Source organism: Macaca mulatta, chromosome X (assembly GCF_049350105.2).
Source record: "Macaca mulatta isolate MMU2019108-1 chromosome X, T2T-MMU8v2.0, whole genome shotgun sequence".
NCBI lineage: Eukaryota > Metazoa > Chordata > Mammalia > Primates > Cercopithecidae > Macaca > Macaca mulatta.
The window spans coordinates 116,424,143-116,443,587 of record NC_133426.1 but is presented as its reverse complement, the minus strand read 5'-3'; the positions used below and the strand labels follow the sequence as shown (position 1 = coordinate 116,443,587).

General features: G+C 37.4%; 1 protein-coding gene across 8 annotated transcripts in view; it reads left to right on the top strand.

The window, feature by feature from the left end:
* The window catches only part of ACSL4 (acyl-CoA synthetase long chain family member 4), an 82,575-nt gene that overhangs the window by 54,348 nt on the left and 8,782 nt on the right, over positions 1-19,445 (top strand). For all 8 annotated transcript variants that reach the window (XM_077987801.1, XM_028841781.2, XM_015127978.3 and 5 more), the window contains 7 exons: positions 3,576-3,647; positions 8,145-8,284; positions 8,993-9,165; positions 11,868-11,942; positions 13,966-14,157; positions 15,750-15,864; positions 17,835-17,992. In XM_077987801.1, the coding sequence (XP_077843927.1) occupies positions 3,576-3,647; positions 8,145-8,284; positions 8,993-9,165; positions 11,868-11,942; positions 13,966-14,157; positions 15,750-15,864; positions 17,835-17,992 (925 nt within the window). The remainder of the gene's footprint in view (positions 1-3,575; positions 3,648-8,144; positions 8,285-8,992; positions 9,166-11,867; positions 11,943-13,965; positions 14,158-15,749; positions 15,865-17,834; positions 17,993-19,445) is intronic.

Genomic DNA, 19,445 nt, shown 5'->3' with positions numbered 1-19,445 from the left:
TTTTCTTTTGCTCTGTCGCCTAGACTGGAGTGCAATGGTATGATCTTGGCTCACTGCAACCTTTGTCTCTCGGGTTCAAGCGATTCTCCTGCCTCAGCCTCCGGAGTAGCTGGGACTACAGGCGCCCACCACCACGCCCTGCTATTTTTTTGTATTTTTAGTAGAGATGGGGTTTCACCATGTTGACCAGGCTAGTCTCGAACTCCTGACCTCCAGTGATCCGCCCGTCTCAGCCTCCCAAAGTGCTGGGATTACAGGTGTGAGCCACTGCGCCCAGCCTTACAATTATTTCAGAATGAATAACTATTTTTATCTTTCTCTACTAGATTTTTACTCTTGAGAACTATGATAGAGAATATAAATACAGTGAGCCTTTTTGACACACTACCCAGGAGCATTGGTGGGTTTTCTGGGAGGATATATGTTAGGGTTTTGGCCCAGTTTTTCTGAGATTTTTCTGGAGCAGTGCTGTCTGATACAGTAGCCACTAGGCAGATATTTAAATAAAAATTAAGTAAAATTGAAAAAAAAAATTCATTTGCTTTAGCCATATTTCAAGCGCTCAATAGCTATGTGTGACCAATGGCTACCATATTAGGCAGCAAAGATAAAGAATATTTTTATCATCACAGAAAGTTCTATTGGTAAGGGCTGAGGCATCTCCAAAGGTAGTCTCAGCTCACCATACTAAGTTAGGATTCTTCCTTCTTCCTGTAGTTCATAGCAGAAATCCCAACAATGGGTGGGGCTAACTCATATATGTTATACCCATTTGAAATTACACACCTAATACTATTGTCCACAGTTCTGTTTTATGTCTTCTTTGGAATAGTTGCTGTAGAAAAGCTTCAACCAGGCATAGGGGGAAAAAAAAAGCCACTAAAGAAGCTGTGGGGTTCTGGATGCTGAAAGATAAAGCGAGTATAGGTAGGAATGACTTGTCTATATGTGGCTCTGCTCCTTCAACACTGGGGGCCCAGCTGTTGTTTTTCAGACGCCCCACCCCCCCACCCCCGGCAATGCTGCCTTTTGTTTGAGTCTCCATGGAGCATGGAGTTGGTAAGATATGTCCTTGGTGTTCACAGTTAGAAATTGTAATACTTTATTTGTAGAAATACCATTTTAGGGAAAGGCTAGATAGGTTGTATACTATTAAAACAAAAAATGTTAAATAGTTTTTTTTTGAACTTGAGATTCTAGTCACCTTTTTTTTGTGTTTTTTTTTTTATGTATGACTCAAAGTGCACAAATATTAAGTGTACTGCTTGATTAGATTTAATAAGTATATATACATATAGACCTCTGTGATCATCACCATCTAGATTAGGAAAACAAAGAACATTTTCAATACCCGTGAATGTCCCTTGTGTCCCCTCCTAGTCATTACCACATTGGATTCTCTTTGAAAGAAGAATCCAGCCTCCTTTTAAAGTGGCTTTTTCTGTGAGAAAGCATTCTGTTCCAAACAACTCCTAGGTTTTTACTTTAAGAAACACAATCTTTGTATGACAGGGTGCTGCTGTGTTTGACTATACCACTCAGCTATAAATTCACACTTAAAATCTGCTAGAATAGTAATGGAATGAATAAATACACTATCCAGTTGATAAACAGAACTTGACCTAGTAAAATCAAAGTAGACCTATCAATAAGACTGAGGCTTAAACTCTAAAAAAAATTTAGTAAAATCTCTGATGATTATGTTTTATTGTCATGGGTTTTTCTTATGCTCAGAGACATTATCAAAATGTAGAAAACATTTCAGTAAACTTTGAGTATAATTTTTTTTCCCTTTGTGAATTTGGAAGCTGGGACTAGCCACTCTTTGATTTTTCACTGCCTTTCTGAGAACAATAGCCTCAGTGTGGGAAAGGAGGGACAGTTGGAGTCTGTTGCTGGTCTGACTTAATTCTTGCTGTCTCTTAGGCTAAGCTAGTACATTAGAAGCCTGTTCAATAAAATTCACACCTACTTTTTAAATGAACTATTGTAAAGACTCTCAATCTTTAGGAATCTAAAACACAGGAACTTCCCTCACATAGGAAATCAGAAGGACGCAGGAGACTAGAAGCACCACATTTGGAGCCAACTGATGAGAGCAATATTGTCATAACCAGGATTACTATGATCACAAGAAGACGCAATAACTGATGAAATTACTAAGTAAAAAAAACAAAGAAGGGCTTCTTGTGGCTTCTGCTATCCCAGAACTGCTCTCTGTAGCAAGAACTGGTCAATAGCATGCAGAGGGCAACTCTGACCTGAAGGACATGAGAGCCCATTTTGTCTCTGCAGAGCAGCCCTCCTGTGTGTGGTGTACCTGGTTTCTGTGTAGGTTTCCACTTGCAAATTTGCACATCCTTGCACACACGTAAAACAAGTTATTTTATCTCCTTTATCCATATTAAAGAAAAGTAGGAGAAAGGCAACTTAGTTCTATCAGGAGAACCATCCTCTATATGGCCAAGCTGGTAGTTCTTATGGATCACACTGCTTAACAGCTGGTTTTCTTCTTTCCTGTATTAGCAATGGCTAACGTGTGACAAACACCTAAACTTGCAGGCTAATAACTGTGTTATAGCAGATTTTTATTTTTATCTTGCTTTTTCAGTGGGTTACTTTATCAACTTTTCTACCAACTGATCTAACATTTGAAATACCAAATTGTATTTATGTGTATAAGAAAGATTAAAAGAGAATATGTGCACATTTATGTATATATATATGTGTATCTCTACTTTGTCCCTGGCAGTGTTCTCTGTATCTTACCAACTAGGGTATTACCAAATTAGAGTTTCAGTATGATGTTAATTGATGTTCATAGTGGTTTTCCTTTTTTTTTTTTTTTTTTTTTTTTTTTTGAGATGTAGTCTCGCTCTGTCGCCCAGGCTGGAGTGCAGTGGCCAGATCTCAGCTCACTGCAAGCTCTACCTCCCGGGATTACGCCATTCTCTTGCCTCAGCCTCCTGAGTAGCTGGGACTACAGGCGCCCGCCACCTCACCCGGCTAGTTTTTTTGTATTTTTTAGTAGAGACGGGGTTTCACCGTGTTAGCCAGGATGGTCTCGATCTCCTGACCTCGTGATCCGCCTGTCTCGGCCTCCCAAAGTGCTGGGATTACAGGCTTGAGCCACCACGCCCGGCCATATAGTCGTGTCTTTAAGATGTGGCTTTGCCTATTGGTTAATCAAAGAAAGTTAAAATCACCTTCAATTTTGTTTTAGTGTTATATCTGTCTTAATCAATTTTTTTTGAAAATGTAGTAGTAGTCTGTGCTGTATTTGATAGTGTGCTATTAATAAGAATGTTTGATTCATCAAAATATCCCATTCTCTTCTTATCCTGGATCAAGGTTTCTCCTCTAAGGAAGGTGAAATGTGCTAGAAGCAGTTATCTGTAGCACTAAAGTACTTACACTTGAGACTTGTAGGTTATGATAGTTGTTAACAGATAATCACAGCGCAATAACAGCTCAAATTCCATGTGTAACTTCTATATTTGTTATTAATACTTGAATTACAACATGTTTTGTTAAGGTTGGTTTTCCTGATCATATTTACTTTTTCTTTAATGTAGTCCAGCAAAATTAAAAAAGGAAGCAAAGGAGACTGTACTGTACTGAAGCCCACACTTATGGCTGCTGTTCCGGTGAGTACAGAATATGAATATGAGCATAAGAGGATCGTTTATTTAATTTATTGCTCGTACTTGGACCTTTTAAAAAGTAATACTCTTAGATATGTCTACATTTTAAAATAATTTTACCTTGTTGAAATCATAGCAAATATGTTCATTAAAATCTTAGGTACCGTACTGGGGAAGACAAAATGGCAAGCTTTTGAAATGTATGCCTGTTTGAGTTTGCTGATACATGAAAATTAGGTGATGAAAATGACCTAGTTCAGATTACCTACTGTGAGAATTGGTCAGACCATTTTAAGATAGAACATACTCTAAAGACCATCTTGTTTAATCTCTTAATTTAAAAAATGAGGAAACTTTAAGCCATCCTAGGGAGCTGAAGAATCATATACAAGGTCGAGGATCTAAGCCCTCCCAACCCTCTTACGGTGATTAAGTAAACTGAAAATTGGAGAGAGCTCCCAAAGGAAAAATGTTTAATTCTATATATTCAGAATCCTCATGTGAAATACTGCCTTAAAAACAAAAAACAACAAGATGTTACATTTTATAGCCTTGTAATGATGAATTTTGAAACATTTAACACCATGTTTCAGATTTGTGTAATCAAATATCTTCTAGCTTTTTTATGCTTCAGAAACTCCAGAAAGACTGTGTGTCGCTACTGCTTATATTATGATCAGACTTGAAATCTTATCCCAGTATCTTTCACAGAATTACTTTGGTATATGGAAAGTCTGAGATTAGATAAGAAAGTATTCAGTCCAGATTTTTCTGAGAATTACAGATGGAAGATACTTTATGGTCGTTTTAGCTTCTAATTGCAAAATTACCAAATAACAAAGAAGTAGAATAGGTCAGAGAAGACTTTGCCTTTTTATTTAGAGGTTCTGTGTAATTCATAAAGTTTTCAAACAGAAAGAAGAGGCTTCTGACTAAAACCACAATATAAAGTTGCTAATAATAGCTAGTGCAGTGCTTCCTATGTGCTAGGTAGGCACTGTGCGAAATGCCTTAGATAAATGATCTCACTTAATTCTAAGACTGCGAGGTGGGCCCTGTTACCCCTATCTTACAAAGAAGGAAAGTTGCCCCAAAGCCACACAGCTCATAGGTGATGGAATCAATGTTTGAACTCCACCAATCTGATACTGGTGGAGTATCAGTCCACCAGTCTTCTTAACCACTATGGCTGTCTATTTAGGACTGTTGTATGTTCTTGTTATTATTTCATTTTGGAAAACAATACATTGGCTTTATTATCTAGCATACAGAATTCCGTAGCAAACCTTATCAGATAACATAGGAAGAGGTAAGGGCTGAGGTGTTAAAGAAGTAATCTCCAGTAATGGGATGGCTGGGTCAAATGGTATTTCTAGTTCTAGATCCCTGAGGAATCGCCACACTGTCTTCCGCAATGGTTGAATTAGTTTACAGTCCCACCAACAGTGTAAAAGTGTCCCTATTTCTCCACATCCTCTCCAGCACCTGTTGTTTCCTGACTTTTTAATGATCACTATTCTAACTGGTGTAAAGACACATGCACACGAATGTTTATTGTGGCACTATTCACAATAGCAAAGACTTGGAACCAACCCAAATATCCATCAGTGACAGATTGGATTAAGAAAGTGTGGCACATATACACCATGGAATACTGTGCAGCCATAAAAAAAGGATGAGTTCGTGTCCTTTGTAGGGACATGGATGAAGCTGGAAACCATTCTCAGCACACTATCGCAAGGACAAAAAACCAAACACTGCGTGTTCTCACTCATAGATGGGAATTGAACAATGAGAACACTTGGACACGGGAAGGGGAACGTCACACACTGGGGCCTGTTGTGCGGTGCAGGGATGGAGGAGCTATAGCATTAGGAGATATACCTAATGTAAGTGACTAGTTAATGGGTGCAGCACACCAACATGGCACATGTATACATATGTAACAAACCTGCATATTGTGCACATGTACCCTAGAACTTAAAAGTATAATAAAAAAAAATAAATAATAAAAAAGAAGTGATCCCCGATTTTGGGCCTGAAGGATAAGCACAGTTAACACATAGGCTGCTTATCCTCTAACTGCCCGTTGTCTGTTCTTCCCTGCTTTACTTTGTGTCTTGAGGGGCTACGTTCTATGCACGAATTACCAGTGCGTCCTTGCCTTATGACTTCTGGTTGGGTTCGGCCAATTGGAGGCCCTCATGAGAGATCAGAGGGCAGAAAGAGAGAGAGTCTGCACACTTATTACCTTTGCTCCTTTCCTGCTGGGCTGCAAATTCTAGCAGTTGTCAGGAGACCCTGTTGGTTAGTCTCCTTCCCATTGTTTGTAACCAGGTCTTTCCCATGGCTAGAGTCCTCATCCAGGTTCCAATGACACTTTTCTTATTTCTTGAGGCCTTGAGATAGTAAATGGTCTCCTATGTTGCTAGTCCAATGGCACCTCATCAAATATTATCGGGTTTCCTTTTTAGCTCCTCCTATTTCTCCAGAAATAGGCCATTTAAAAGAAATACACTTTTTATTGAGAATTATTTTTGGTAGAGTCTGTTATTTGAGTTTGTTTCTTTCCTGGGTCAGAATGAAAGATTGATTGAATACTATAACATTCACAATGAGAATTCAGAATAAGTCACTACTTATCAGCTGTGGCTCCATTGAACATCATGTAATGTTAGGTTGAGATAAAGGGTGACTTAATGTGCTAACCATAAACTCTGCCAACATGTTACAACTGTGTTATGTTCCTTACTCCTCAAGGCCTTGCCTAAGTCTATGATTAGTACCCAGTGCTGGAAAGAACAGTAGACATGGTTCTCACACATCTGTCTCATTCCCAAGCCCCTGCCCCCGCTCCCCTCCCCCCACCCCACCCCCCTTTTTAAAGATCTCATATGCTTTTTAAGAAGGATGGTTATAGGATGTTCAAGTCCTGCTAGGGAATGATTGGGGATTCTGTCACAGATGTAGAGAAATATTTCAGTTATATAGTAGTGACTCCTCTTGTGGAAATGGAGAAAACAATATTGTACCATGCTTGAGTGCTATGTAATGGTAACTTTTTTTTTTTTTTTTTTTTTTTGAGACAGAGTCTTGCTCTATCACCCAGGCTAGAGTGCAGTGGTGTGATATCGGCTCACTGCAACCTCCGCCTCCCAGGTTCAAGCGATTCTCCTGCCTCAGCCTCCTGAGTAGCTGGGATTACAGGTGCCTGCCACCGCGCCCGGCTAATTTTTGTATTTTTAGTAGAGACGGGGTTTCACCATCTTGGCCAGGCTGGTCTCGAACTCCTGACCTCACGATTCACCCGCCTGGGCCTCCCAAAGTGCTGGGATTACAGGCGTGAGCCACCGCGCCTGACCTGTGGTAACCTTTTTAAGGGATGGTTCTGCTGTCTTCATTTGTGAGTGGCTCTGTTCTAATATTAAAAGAACTGCCCATTAAGTTATTCATTATAGCATACCTTAATTTGTACTGATAATTGATATTTTAAGTATTTGGAAACACGTATTTATAAACAGGTGTGCTTTATGTAATAATTCTTGTTAATTTGTGTTAAATAATTTCAAGATAACATCATTTAGTGGTAGTCTGGGCTCTTTGGTTTTTTGTTTGTTTTGTATTAACCTTGGAGTCAATATATCTTAAACCTGGTCTTACCTCCAGTTTTTCAAGTTTGTATGAGCAAGAATCATGTTCTTTGCTTCTGTTAAAATGTAATAGAAATGCTTAAACTATAGATACTTAGGATTTTAAGAAACTAATGCTTTCTGCTACGCTGTAAGAAGATTACAAAGTTGTAGTAAAAAAAGAGAAAAGCATCATGAATAGATTCAACATAGGTATTTTGGTACTGTTTGACAATAAGTGAATATATTGTAACAAAGAGATTTCTTTTTTTTTTTTTTTTTTTTTTTTTTTTTTTGGTGACAGCTGAGTAAATTCTCTAAACTCGAGCTAACATTTCTTAAAAATGTAGATTAACTTGGCCAGGCGCGGTGGCTCACGCCTGTAATCCCAGCACTTTGGGAGGCCAAGGCGGGCGGATCACGAGGTCAGGGAATTGAGACCAGCCTGGCTAACACAGCAAAACCCTGTTCTACTAAAAATACAAAAAATTTAGCTGGGTGTGGTGGTGGGGGCCAGTAGTCCCAGCTACTGGGGAGGCTGAGGCAGGAGAATGGCATGAACCCAGGAGGTGGAGCTTGCAGTGAGCCGAGATCCTGCCACTGTACTCCAGCCTGGGCAACACAGTGAGACTCCATCTCAAAAAAAAAAAATTAGATTAACTTAATGTATAGAACTAAAGAAACCCCTATAGCTGTCCTTAGTCTTTTTGAAGTAGTGAACAAGTAGTCAGTGAAATTAATTATATAATTAAAGAAACAAATATGTCCATTATGCTAATGACTTTTACCCAAGATGTTGCAAGTAAGGTATCTTCAACTAAAGACTGTCTCCATTCTTTTCAGATTATTGAATATTTTGTTTAACTTTCAGGAAATCATGGATAGAATTTATAAGAATGTTATGAGCAAAGTCCAAGAGATGAATTATATTCAGAAAACTCTGTTCAAGATAGGATATGATTACAAATTGGAACAGATCAAAAAGGGATATGATGCACCTCTTTGCAATCTGTAAGTACATTTCATAGGCTCTGTGGTTTGAGCCTTTAAATTTTTTTATGGTTTTAAATCCAGAAGATGAATAAATATATGGAAACTTAATTCATTTGAATATCACCACCATGATCATAAGGTTGAATTTCTCTTTTATTCTAAGTCTTACTGTTCATACAGCAAGCAGAGGACTCTGATCTTGGCAATTTAACAGATTTTAATAATTGAGTATATATTTAAGATTTATTTATAAAATTTAGTCTCATGAAGAAAACCTAAAATAGACTTTTGAATCAAGACACTTGAGCTTAAAAAATGTCATTTCTAACTAAAAAAGTGACCTTCATTGCATGAAGGTTTCTGATTTATTGTATTCATAAAATAGTGTTGTAAGTGTATGAACATAACCGTTATTTTAAATGTGACACTGAGGAGTGGGGATGGGGAAGCATTTTTTATTGGAAGCGAGATAACATAAGTGATCATTTACTTGTGTCAGCATAGTTTCCCGATACTGCACATTATCTTTCTTCATTTTTAAAGAGTTTTTTCTGGCATTTTTTCAAGGCGTTACTGGTTGTTGCCTTGTTAACCTCTCATTCTCACCGTGATTCTGACATTGAGATGTTCAACCAGTTGAGGAATCTTTCCCAGAGCTTATCAATTAGTGCGTTGCCAAGCATAATGTATGCGTACATTAAAATCATTTATCCTCCGTTTATCAAGGTTACTGTTTAAAAAGGTGAAGGCTCTGCTGGGAGGGAATGTCCGCATGATGCTGTCTGGAGGGGCCCCGCTATCTCCTCAGACACACCGATTCATGAATGTCTGCTTCTGCTGCCCAATTGGCCAGGGTTATGGACTGACAGAATCATGTGGTGCTGGGACAGTTACTGAGGGTAAGCATTATTAATGTGGTAAATATTCTGTATCAGATGCTACTAATAAAATATATTTGCATTACCTTTGGAAACCATGGTAACTTTAAAATACCTCTTAACTAATACCAGATTCATTGCAACTTTAAAATACCTCTTAACTAATATCAGATTCATGGCAAATCAATGTAGTTTTAGTTTATGAATTCTTAGTTATAAGTATCATGTGGACCCTTTAATTTTAAGCCTTATAACTCTTTTTTTTTTTTTTTTTGAGTCGGAGTTTCACTCTTGTTGCCCAGGCTGGAGTGCAATGGCATGATCTTGGCTCACTGCAACCTCCACCTCCGGGTTCAAACGATTCTCCTGCCTCAGCCTCCCAAGTAGCTGGGATTACAGGCGTGTGCCACCACGCCCGGCTAATTTTTGTATTTTTAGATGGGGTTTCACCATGTTGACCAGGCTGCTCTCGAACTCCTGACCTCAGGTGATCTTCCCGCCTTGGCCTCCCAAAGTGCTGGGATTACAGGTGGTAAGCCACCATGCCCGGTCGCCTTATAAATATTTATGCCACAGTCAGTCCTCAAAATCCTGTCACCCTGGTCCTTTAGTCTTCTTTCTATAAATGATCGCTTCTTTGGAGAACCATACTATTAAAAATGAAGTATCACTTTTATGCTCCCCCTTAAATTTGTGTTCCTGTCCTGACTTCTTTGCTTTCCTGTTTGTTATTTTTCAACAGCCTAAAGCGAATTTTCCCAACCTTGACAATGTTCAGATTTTGAATCCGATGATTCTTTGTTGTTGAGGACTCTTGTATGCATTGCAGGATATTTAGTTGCCAAAGCAGATATTTATGGGCTCACCCCAGCTGTGACAATGAAACGTATCCCCAAACATTGCCAGATATCCCCTGGGGGGCAAAATCACTTTAGGTTGAGAAACACTGGGGTATAGAAATTGTATTTTTGGATAATCTTATTTTTACTTTAAACTCATTGTGTCCAAAATCAATGCCATTATTCTAAACTGTCTCTCTATTGACAAATTATTTGTTTGTGTGAGTGGTATCACCATCCTTAAAGTCATTCCAGGTATCAGTTTTGAAGTCATCTGATTGCTTATTTTAAAATATCTTTAAATGTCATCAGATCATTCCTTCATTAGGTTTCTCCTTTCCTTCCATACCACCTTTGTCGTCCAACATTTTATTGCTCCATTCTGCTCTGACCTAAAACCCCCCCCCCTTTTTTTTTTTTTTTTGGAGACAGAGTCTTGCTCTGTCACCCAGGCTGGAGTGCAGTGGCACAATCTCAGCTCACTGCAACCTCCGCCTCCCAGGTTCAAGCAATTCTCTTCCCTTAGCCTCCTGAGTAGCTGGGACTACAGGCATGCGCCACCACACCCAGCTAAGTTTTGTATTTTTAGTAGAGGCGGGGTTTCACCATGTTGGCCAGGCTGGTCTCGAATTTCTGACCTCAGGTGATCCACCCACCTCAGCTTCCCAGAGTACTAGGATTACAGGCATGAGCCACTGCGCCTGGCCTGACCTAACAGCCTTTTAACAGCTGTGTCTGCCTACATTACATCACTTCTAATGTATCCTGTATCCTTCTATTAGATACATCCACCTCACCCACTGCTTGATATCTGATGTATCAAATCTAAACACCTCTTTACCTAGCTTTCAGGACATCTTTAATCTGATGCTAGTGTACTTATCCAACATCATTTTCCATTATTCCCCACATATAAACATGCCTGGCTCTTCTCTCCAGACCAGCCAATCTTCTTACTGTTTCTCATGAAGGCATTCTTGGTCTCACTGCTCTGTATTTTCTTTACCCTTCTCTTGGAATGTCCTTTTTGCTAATTGATCACAACCATCTTTTAATGCCCACTTTTCAATAATGTCTTTCCCAACTACTTCATTTTACATTGATTGTTTGAGTCTCTAAGCTGCTATTGTGCTCACCTTCAGTGCCATGCAGTTTAGTATTTAAATGTTCTCTGAATTGTTTCACATGCATTTCTTCCCAGTTCATTCCTAAGGTCATTGAGTGCAGGGTCTTCTTATCTCTCCTGTGTTTTCTTCACAACAGTTAATATAATGCTGTTTACATAATAGGCTGTCCATAAATATTTGTTTATTGCTAGCAATAATCACAAATTGCAAAGGGATATCATCATCATGATGATGTTTGATAACAATAGCTAGCATCTTTTGAAAGATTAGCTTGTGCCAAGAAGTGTTAAGCATTGTCCATGTATCATCTCATTTAATCCTCACAGCACATCCCTGTATGAAGTAGCTTTTGTTACTATCTCCATTTCATAGATGAGGAAGTGGAGGCTTAGAGAGGCTAAGTTACTTGTCCATGTTACACAGCCAGTGAGTGGTAGAGCAGGAATTCCGATTAAAATCTATGTTACGACAATCTTAGGTAGATAACGGTGGAGCCATCTCTCCTCCTTTAACAGATCTTTGTACTTAATTACATAAAATATAACCATGAAAAGCAAAAATGATGTAACAACAATGGAATCCATCGCACTATTGAAATGGAGTTGAAATACTGAAAAGTGATCACACTTTCCACTCCTTCTTTTGTCATTTTTCTGACTCTGGCTCTAACTCTAATATTCCCAGTACATTGGTACAAATCTGTACATTGGTACATACATGTGGTATGTTAATCTCTCTGTTACTTTTTCCCTCACAGTAACTGACTATACTACTGGAAGAGTTGGAGCCCCTCTTATTTGCTGTGAAATTAAGCTAAAAGACTGGCAGGAAGGTAAGAATTTTATGAAAAGCTCTAGTGATTCAAGATATGCTGAAAATTACTGTCAGCTTTATGACTTTCATTTCGTTAAAGTATGGGGAAGCAAATAATTCTCTGCTGGTTTGCTATTGCCTGTCCCCATGCGTTCTTTTTCCTTAGTGATATCTTTAGGTTCCCAAGAGGAAAATAAAATCTCTAGAATCTAGGATTAATGATTCTGAGCTTGACAATACTTGAAGGTAAAGAGAAAAAAAATTCTTACTGGAGCTTTCTGGGTTTAGAGAAGGTGAGGATCCTTGAAACTTGACTTTACTAGTGAGAATGTTTGGGCTGAGAAAGAAACCCCAGATTTTTAGGGGATAGAATGATGGGTTGCAAACATACACCAACTTCTTAGATCTTGACCCCAGAAAAGATTTTCATAGTTGAGACTCAACTGTCCAGCTATTTGTATAGTTTAATTTTTATATGTGCCTGCAGAGACAAGCCACTTAGAAGAAACCTAGAGATATTGGTGATCATCCTTTCTATAAATTAGCTGAAGGCAAATATCAACCAGTCTTCTTAATGAAAGTTACTAAACATACACAGTAACTACAATAAAGTAGATTGTTAAATAAAACAAATAATTAACAGCCTAGCCATGTCAGATAAAGGAATAATAATTAAAATGCTTAAGATTTTAAAAGAGAATATTTACCTTAGGATGGAACCACAGACTAAAAATTTAAAGTACAATTTACCTTGTAGGACGTAACCCTTAGGTTGTCTAAACCCTAAGAAAATGAATGCGTTTTTATCTAACATAAACTTTAAGTTTCTAAAGCATTTTTTTATTATGTGTGTTATTGTCAGTGCTCTATGAGCAAATGACTATTTGTTTTTTAAAAACACATTTTAAAAAGCCAGTTGCATTCCCAAGAGTTTTACACCTTGAGACTTAGTCTTCCCTTCTTCCATGGTAATGGCATTCCAATTTTACCATGAAAATCTGAAGAAAATAGTATGTGTGTATGTGTTTTGGACATCAACATCAGAATTATTTTATTAGGTAGGTTTTTATTTGTTAGGCAGTGGAATCACAGAAATGTTTAAAGGCAAAAATCTCCTCGACAAGTTTTACTATAATTTTTATTTTCTGATTTCCTGGTACTGGGCCTTAATGTCAGTTTTGGGGAGTAGGTCCATTGTTGAACATGTATTTGGAGTTTTCCTTGCTATGAAGTCTCTGGCTTTATACTGTAGGAATGATCTCAGTTTTTTTTGTTTGTTTGTTTGTTTTTTACATACAATGGGTTTTATCATGTTGAAATATTGGAATAGTTTTATCAGAGCAGCTAGCAGCTGAAAGGAACCCTGATTTTAATCCTTTTATGACACAAAATCTAATCTATATCTTAGTTTACAAATTTAGATTTTTGTATATTTTCCTTAAAGTAAGCCTCCTTCAGTAATACAGAGGTAATGAGTAGTGATAAAATATATTAGTAGTTATTGTCAATTAGTTTAGTGTTTGAACTTTTAAAGTCATGACTGGCCGCAGGTAAAATTAATACAGTTTTCTTCCTGTTTCCCATAGTCCCCCCTTTCCCTCTCACTTTATGGTGCTACCATTTTTGGGTACTTCATGTTTTTTTTTTGGTTAAAACCTCCTTAGAAAAAATTTGAAATGCATTGATATCAGTATGTTAGTAATTTACGTATAACAGCTTCAAGTGTTACTCTTCCTGGGGGTGATTTTATCTTAACAGAGCTCTATGAACACTAAGCTCTAATGGTGTTCTAAGTGTGAAATGTTATGGTATGGGAAGGTTTGAGATGGGTGATTGTTGGTAGTGATTATCATTGAGCCTTTCTTGGTGTTTTTAAAATCACAGTCACCCAGTATCCTCATGTAAATCTTAGTAAATATAAACTAATGTTCTCTCATAAAGTGGTATAAAATTTGATCAGCAGAAAAATACTAACATACAAGCTTTAAGAATTAATGAAATTTGTTGTAGAATAATAACTAATTTACTTTTATGATTTCCAGGCGGTTATACAATTAATGACAAGCCAAACCCCAGAGGTGAAATTGTAATTGGTGGACAGAACATCTCCATGGGATATTTTAAAAATGAAGAGAAAACAGCAGAGGATTATTCTGTGGATGAAAATGGACAAAGGTGGTTTTGCACTGGTGATATTGGAGAATTCCATCCCGATGGATGTTTACAGATTATAGGTCAGAATGTTTTCTTTTTATGGTTTTCTTTAGTTTTATAACTTCAATATATATGAAAGGTAGTATTGATCAGTCATTAATAAAGTTGGTGGTTCCATTAGTTCAAACTCTGGACAAGTTATTTAACTTATGTATGAGCTTCTCCATCAGCAAAACAGGGACAATACCAACCTTATAGGGCTGTTGTTAAGATTAAATGAGTTGATAGATGTAAAAATTCTAAACAGAGCCTGAACCTTAGTGTAAGTACTAGCAGCACTAGCCACAGCAACATTGAGTGTAGAGAGAATGGACAGGGAAATAGCAAATTGGTAATGAGAAAACAAAAAGAGCTCAGAGGAGGTCTTTCTTGGTCAACCACATGTGATTTTATATAACTATTTCCTGTAACATACTCTATGCTAGGCCTTCCTCACTCTTTACCTCTCCACCCATGGGGCAGCATGGGCTCATTTTTTTTTTTTTTACTGTTGGCTATTTATATGGGTCTAACTAGGCCTGAACCTTAGAAAATTAGTATCAATCCTTAGCACTAGTCGGTTCTGAGAATGTCAGTTACTTTGGCATTGTCCTTATTGAGTCTACTGAAGTGGACCTTTATGTTCAAAAAATGACTCCAAAATGGGCTGAATGTGCTGTTCACTTGGATGAGGCAGAAGTTAAAACTTGCTGATGAGGACCACTCAGCAGGATCCCAGTCAGGTCTTTTTTAAGACATAGAGTTTCATCACCTATATCCAGTGACTGATTTCAATCCATTGCTGGACCTCACGATATCTGACCTGAATATAGTTAGAGATTTCCTGGGAAAATTGGTTCTTCATCTAGAAATTTGATCTGCTGGGGAAATTCCTAGGAACCGTGGTTCAGTTGAGAAACAATAAGCTTATTTTCCCCTTGTTCCTTAATTGCATTGGAATCAAAGGTTATTTCTGTAGACTGGGTTCCCAGGCTATGGGTAGGCAAATCAGCACTCATACGAAGGTTCCAAGGCCATGTGATGATTATTCAAGCTGTGCCATCCTGTACTAGCACTTTCTTAGAGAACTGTCATTTTAACAAGATAATGTCAAAAGTGGAAAAGGAGAATTAACATGTGTTAAATGTGTTCTATATGCCAGACATTGTGGGATATATCTGTATGAGGTAGGCATCATTATTCTGATAAAACTTGAGGATTAGGAGGTTAACTGACATGCCCAGGATCACTTAGCTAGTATCAGGCAGAGTTACCATTAAAATCGAATGTTCCAAAGTCCTAGTTCCTTCTATTAAATTGATTATAATATTTAAGATTATAATAAGATGCTAAAGCTTTGGGTATAAGGTGTAACTTTTAGCCAATACTTATTTAACTAGGCATTTTCTTTTTAACTGGTGTGTATGGGCAAGCATTATATATATGCAGTTTTTGCCATTTTAAAAGTAATGGCAAAAACCACAATTACTTTTGCACCAACCTAGTAATAATTTTAGAAGAAGTAGTTTTGTAAATAACAATTAAGGCAATGATATTCAAAGAAGACAGTCAGAATTGCATATACCTTAGTAAAACAAACTATGGCTGACTTAACATTCTTTATGACTTACAGATCGTAAGAAAGATCTAGTGAAGTTACAAGCAGGAGAATATGTATCTCTTGGGAAAGTAGAAGCTGCACTGAAGAATTGTCCACTTATTGACAACATCTGTGCTTTTGCCAAAAGGTAACTTTCCAAAGTTGTATTTTTTGTTTCATAAGTCAAAAGATATTTAGAAAATAATGTGATTATGTATTATCATAAGGGTAACATAGACTCCTCTTAGAATTTTCATCAGATCTGGGGAATTGTACATTTATGAAAGTTATTGAATCAACAGCTCGAAGATCATTTGAGATAACTCAGACATGTTAACTATGTTTTTGGACACCTGCATCTTGCTAAATACTTAGCTATGCGACAAGTTATTTCGTTTAACATCCGTGACAACTGAGACTTAGCATAAGTAATTTTGCCAAAAAAAGTAACACAACTACTACATGTTGAGATGGATTTTGAACCCAAGTTTTTCTAAATCAAAAGCCTGAGACTGAGCCATTTTCTTTATATGTTGATATGTCTTATTTTTATGGATTTTATTCTTTTTTAAAAATTGTAATTGTGGTAAAAAGCATATAGCATAAGATTTACCATCTTAACAGTTTCTAAATGTACAGTTCAGTAGTGTTGTGTATATTTACATTGGCGTGCAGCCAATCTCCAGACCTTTTTTTCTTGTAAAATGGAAACTCTATACCCATTAAACAACAACTCCCATTCCTCCTCCCTCCTTCCCCTGGGAACCACCATTCTACTTTCTGTTTCTATGAATATGACTTCTCTAGAAATCTCACATAAGTAGAATGATACAGTGATTGGCTTAATTCCCTTAGTATAATGTCCTCAAGGATTATCCATGTTATAGTACATGTCAGAATTTCCTTCATTTTAAAGGCTTAACAATATTCCATTGTATCCATTAATGTATTTTGTTTATATATTCATTGTCAGTGCACATTTTGGTTGCTACCCCCTCTTGGCTGTTGTGAGTAATGCTTCTAGGAAAATGGGTATGCAAATATCTCTTTGAGATCCTGCTTTCAATTATGTGGATAGATACCTAGATGTGGAATTGCTGGATCATATGACAGTTCTATTTTTAATTTTTTAAGGAAGAGCAATACTGTTTTCCATAGCAACAGCACCATTTTTACATTCCTGCAACAGTACACAAACATTCTGGTTCCTCCACTTCTTCATTAGCACTTGTTTGTTTTATATAGTAGTCATCCTCATGGATGTGAGGGGATATTTTGTTTTGGTTTTGATTTGCATTTTCCTAATGATTAGTGCCACTGAGCACCTTTTCCTGTGATTGTTGGCCATTCATATATTATCTCTGGAGAAATGTCTATTCAAGTTCTTTGTTCATTATTTAATTGAGCTGTTTGGTTTTTTGTTATTGAATTATGGAAATTATATATTCTGTTTATTAACCCCTTATCAGATATATGATTTGCAAATCTTTTTTTCTATTCCATAGATTGTCTTTTTACTCTGCTGATTGAGTCTTTTGATACACACAAGTTTTTAATTTTGATGCAGTCCCAGTTATCTGTTTTTGCTTTTGTTGCCTTTGCTTTTGGTGTCACATCCAAGAAATATTGCCAAATCTATTCTCATAAAGTGTTTCTTGTGTTTTTTTTTTCCTAGCAGTTTTATAGTTTTATTAGATTGGTGCAAAATAATTTCAGTTTTTGCCATTAAATGTCAATTACTTTTTCACCAACTTAATAGCTCTTCAACGTTTAGATTTTTGATCCATTTTGAGCTAATTTTTGTATATGTTGTAAGGTAAAGGTTCACCTTCATTCATTGCATGTGGATATCCAGTTTTCCCAGTACCATTTGTTGACGAGACTGTCCTTTCCTCATTGAGTGGTCTTAACACCCTTGTCGAAGATCATTTCTCCATAGATACAAGGGTTTACTTCTATTTTCTCTATTCCATTGGTCTGTATGTCTGTCTTTATCCTGGTACTATGGGTTTTATTGTTTCCTAATGAAACTTTATCTGTACTGTACTGTTTCATTGACTAATTTATGAATAACTTTTCTCAATGCTTTCATTTCTATTTTATTTTCTATTTTTTTAGTGACCAGTCCTATGTGATCAGTTTTGTGGTTCCTAATCAGAAAAGGTTGACACTCTTGGCACAACAGAAAGGGGTAGAAGGAACTTGGGTTGATATCTGCAATAATCCTGCTATGGAAGCTGAAATACTGAAAGAAATTCGAGAAGCTGCAAATGCCAGTAAGTAAGAAATTGCTAGACTGGTGTAGTCCCTAAAAGTCATCTAATGATGTCTTTTGCATTAGGCTCTTCAAGATGTTCGCTTTAATAATAAAATACAGGATTTTAAGAAACCTGTTTCTTAAATATGTATAATGGATTTCCATGTTGGAAGGATCCTTCAGTGTCGTATGGTAAAATAACCTATCTAGTTCTTTATTGCATGTTTCAACATCTTTCCCAAAGTGGTCATCTAGCCTGTGTTTGGAATGGTCCATCTTTGGGTAGATCTGTTATATAAATCTACTTTGTGTCTGCAAAGCAGAAATTAATAACTCTAAGTTTAGTAAATAGTGTTATAACCATGATTATGCTTTGTGTGTATACTTTGGCTCTGTAAATGGACTGTCTCAGATGGTACGTTAATAACCAATTGGAGAAAATCTGCTTATATAGTATATGCCAGGAATTGTGTTACACACTAGGAATACAGAAAGTAGTAAGACTCATTTCTTGCTCTCATGTAGTTCATTATCAGGTGAGAGCGGCACATGAGAGAGACAACAATCTTAACAGCAATAGAGAGATGAACGGAGAATCATGGTACCACAGATGGGGGTGCCTAACCTACTTGGGAGGACATGAAAGAGATGTCACTTAAGCTTATTCTTAAGGGTTAATTAGAAGTTAACTAGGTTGGGCATTCTAGGCCAAGAAGCAACATGAGTAAAGGCAAATAGGTATGAAAAGGATGATGTGTGCAGGGAACTTCCAGGTGTCTGGTGTTACTGGTACAGTACAAAGTATGAGGTAAGGCTGTAGAGGTTGGCAGAGGCCAAGTTGTGTAGTACCTTCTATGCTGTGTTCAGAAATTTGGATGTAATCCTGTAGGCAGTGAGGAGCCATTGGCAGGTTTGACTAGGTTAGTGGTGTGGTCAGGTTTGCATTTTGGAGAGATGCAGTCACTCTGGAGGCCGTGCTGAAGATGAATTTGAGGGGGACTGGACTGAGGCAGAAGGCCAGTTGAAGAGGACTGTAGGAGATACCTAGACTGGGGGGTGGTGAGTAATGAAGGCCGGAAGCAGGGAATCAGGAAACGTTTATGAAGCAAAATTGGCACACTTTAATTATTAATTGGATAATGTAGATAAAGGAAAAGAGGAGTCTAGGATAGCCCCCAGATTTGTAGCTGAAGCGACAAGGTAAATACTACTACTGGTTGAGCTAGAAAATACAAGAAGAAGAGCCAGCATATACAAGAAGATGATGAGGTCAGTATGGGACACACATAGTTTGAAACATCTTTTGGATAATCAAAGTTAAAATGCCCAGCAGGCGGTTGTGTATAGTCCAAATTTTATTGGGAGAGGCCTGGACTATACTATAGACTCAGGGATAATTGAAACCATGAAAGAAGATGAGCCAACCTTGGGCGAGATTGTAAAGGGAGAACAGGAGGCTGCAGATGGGTCTC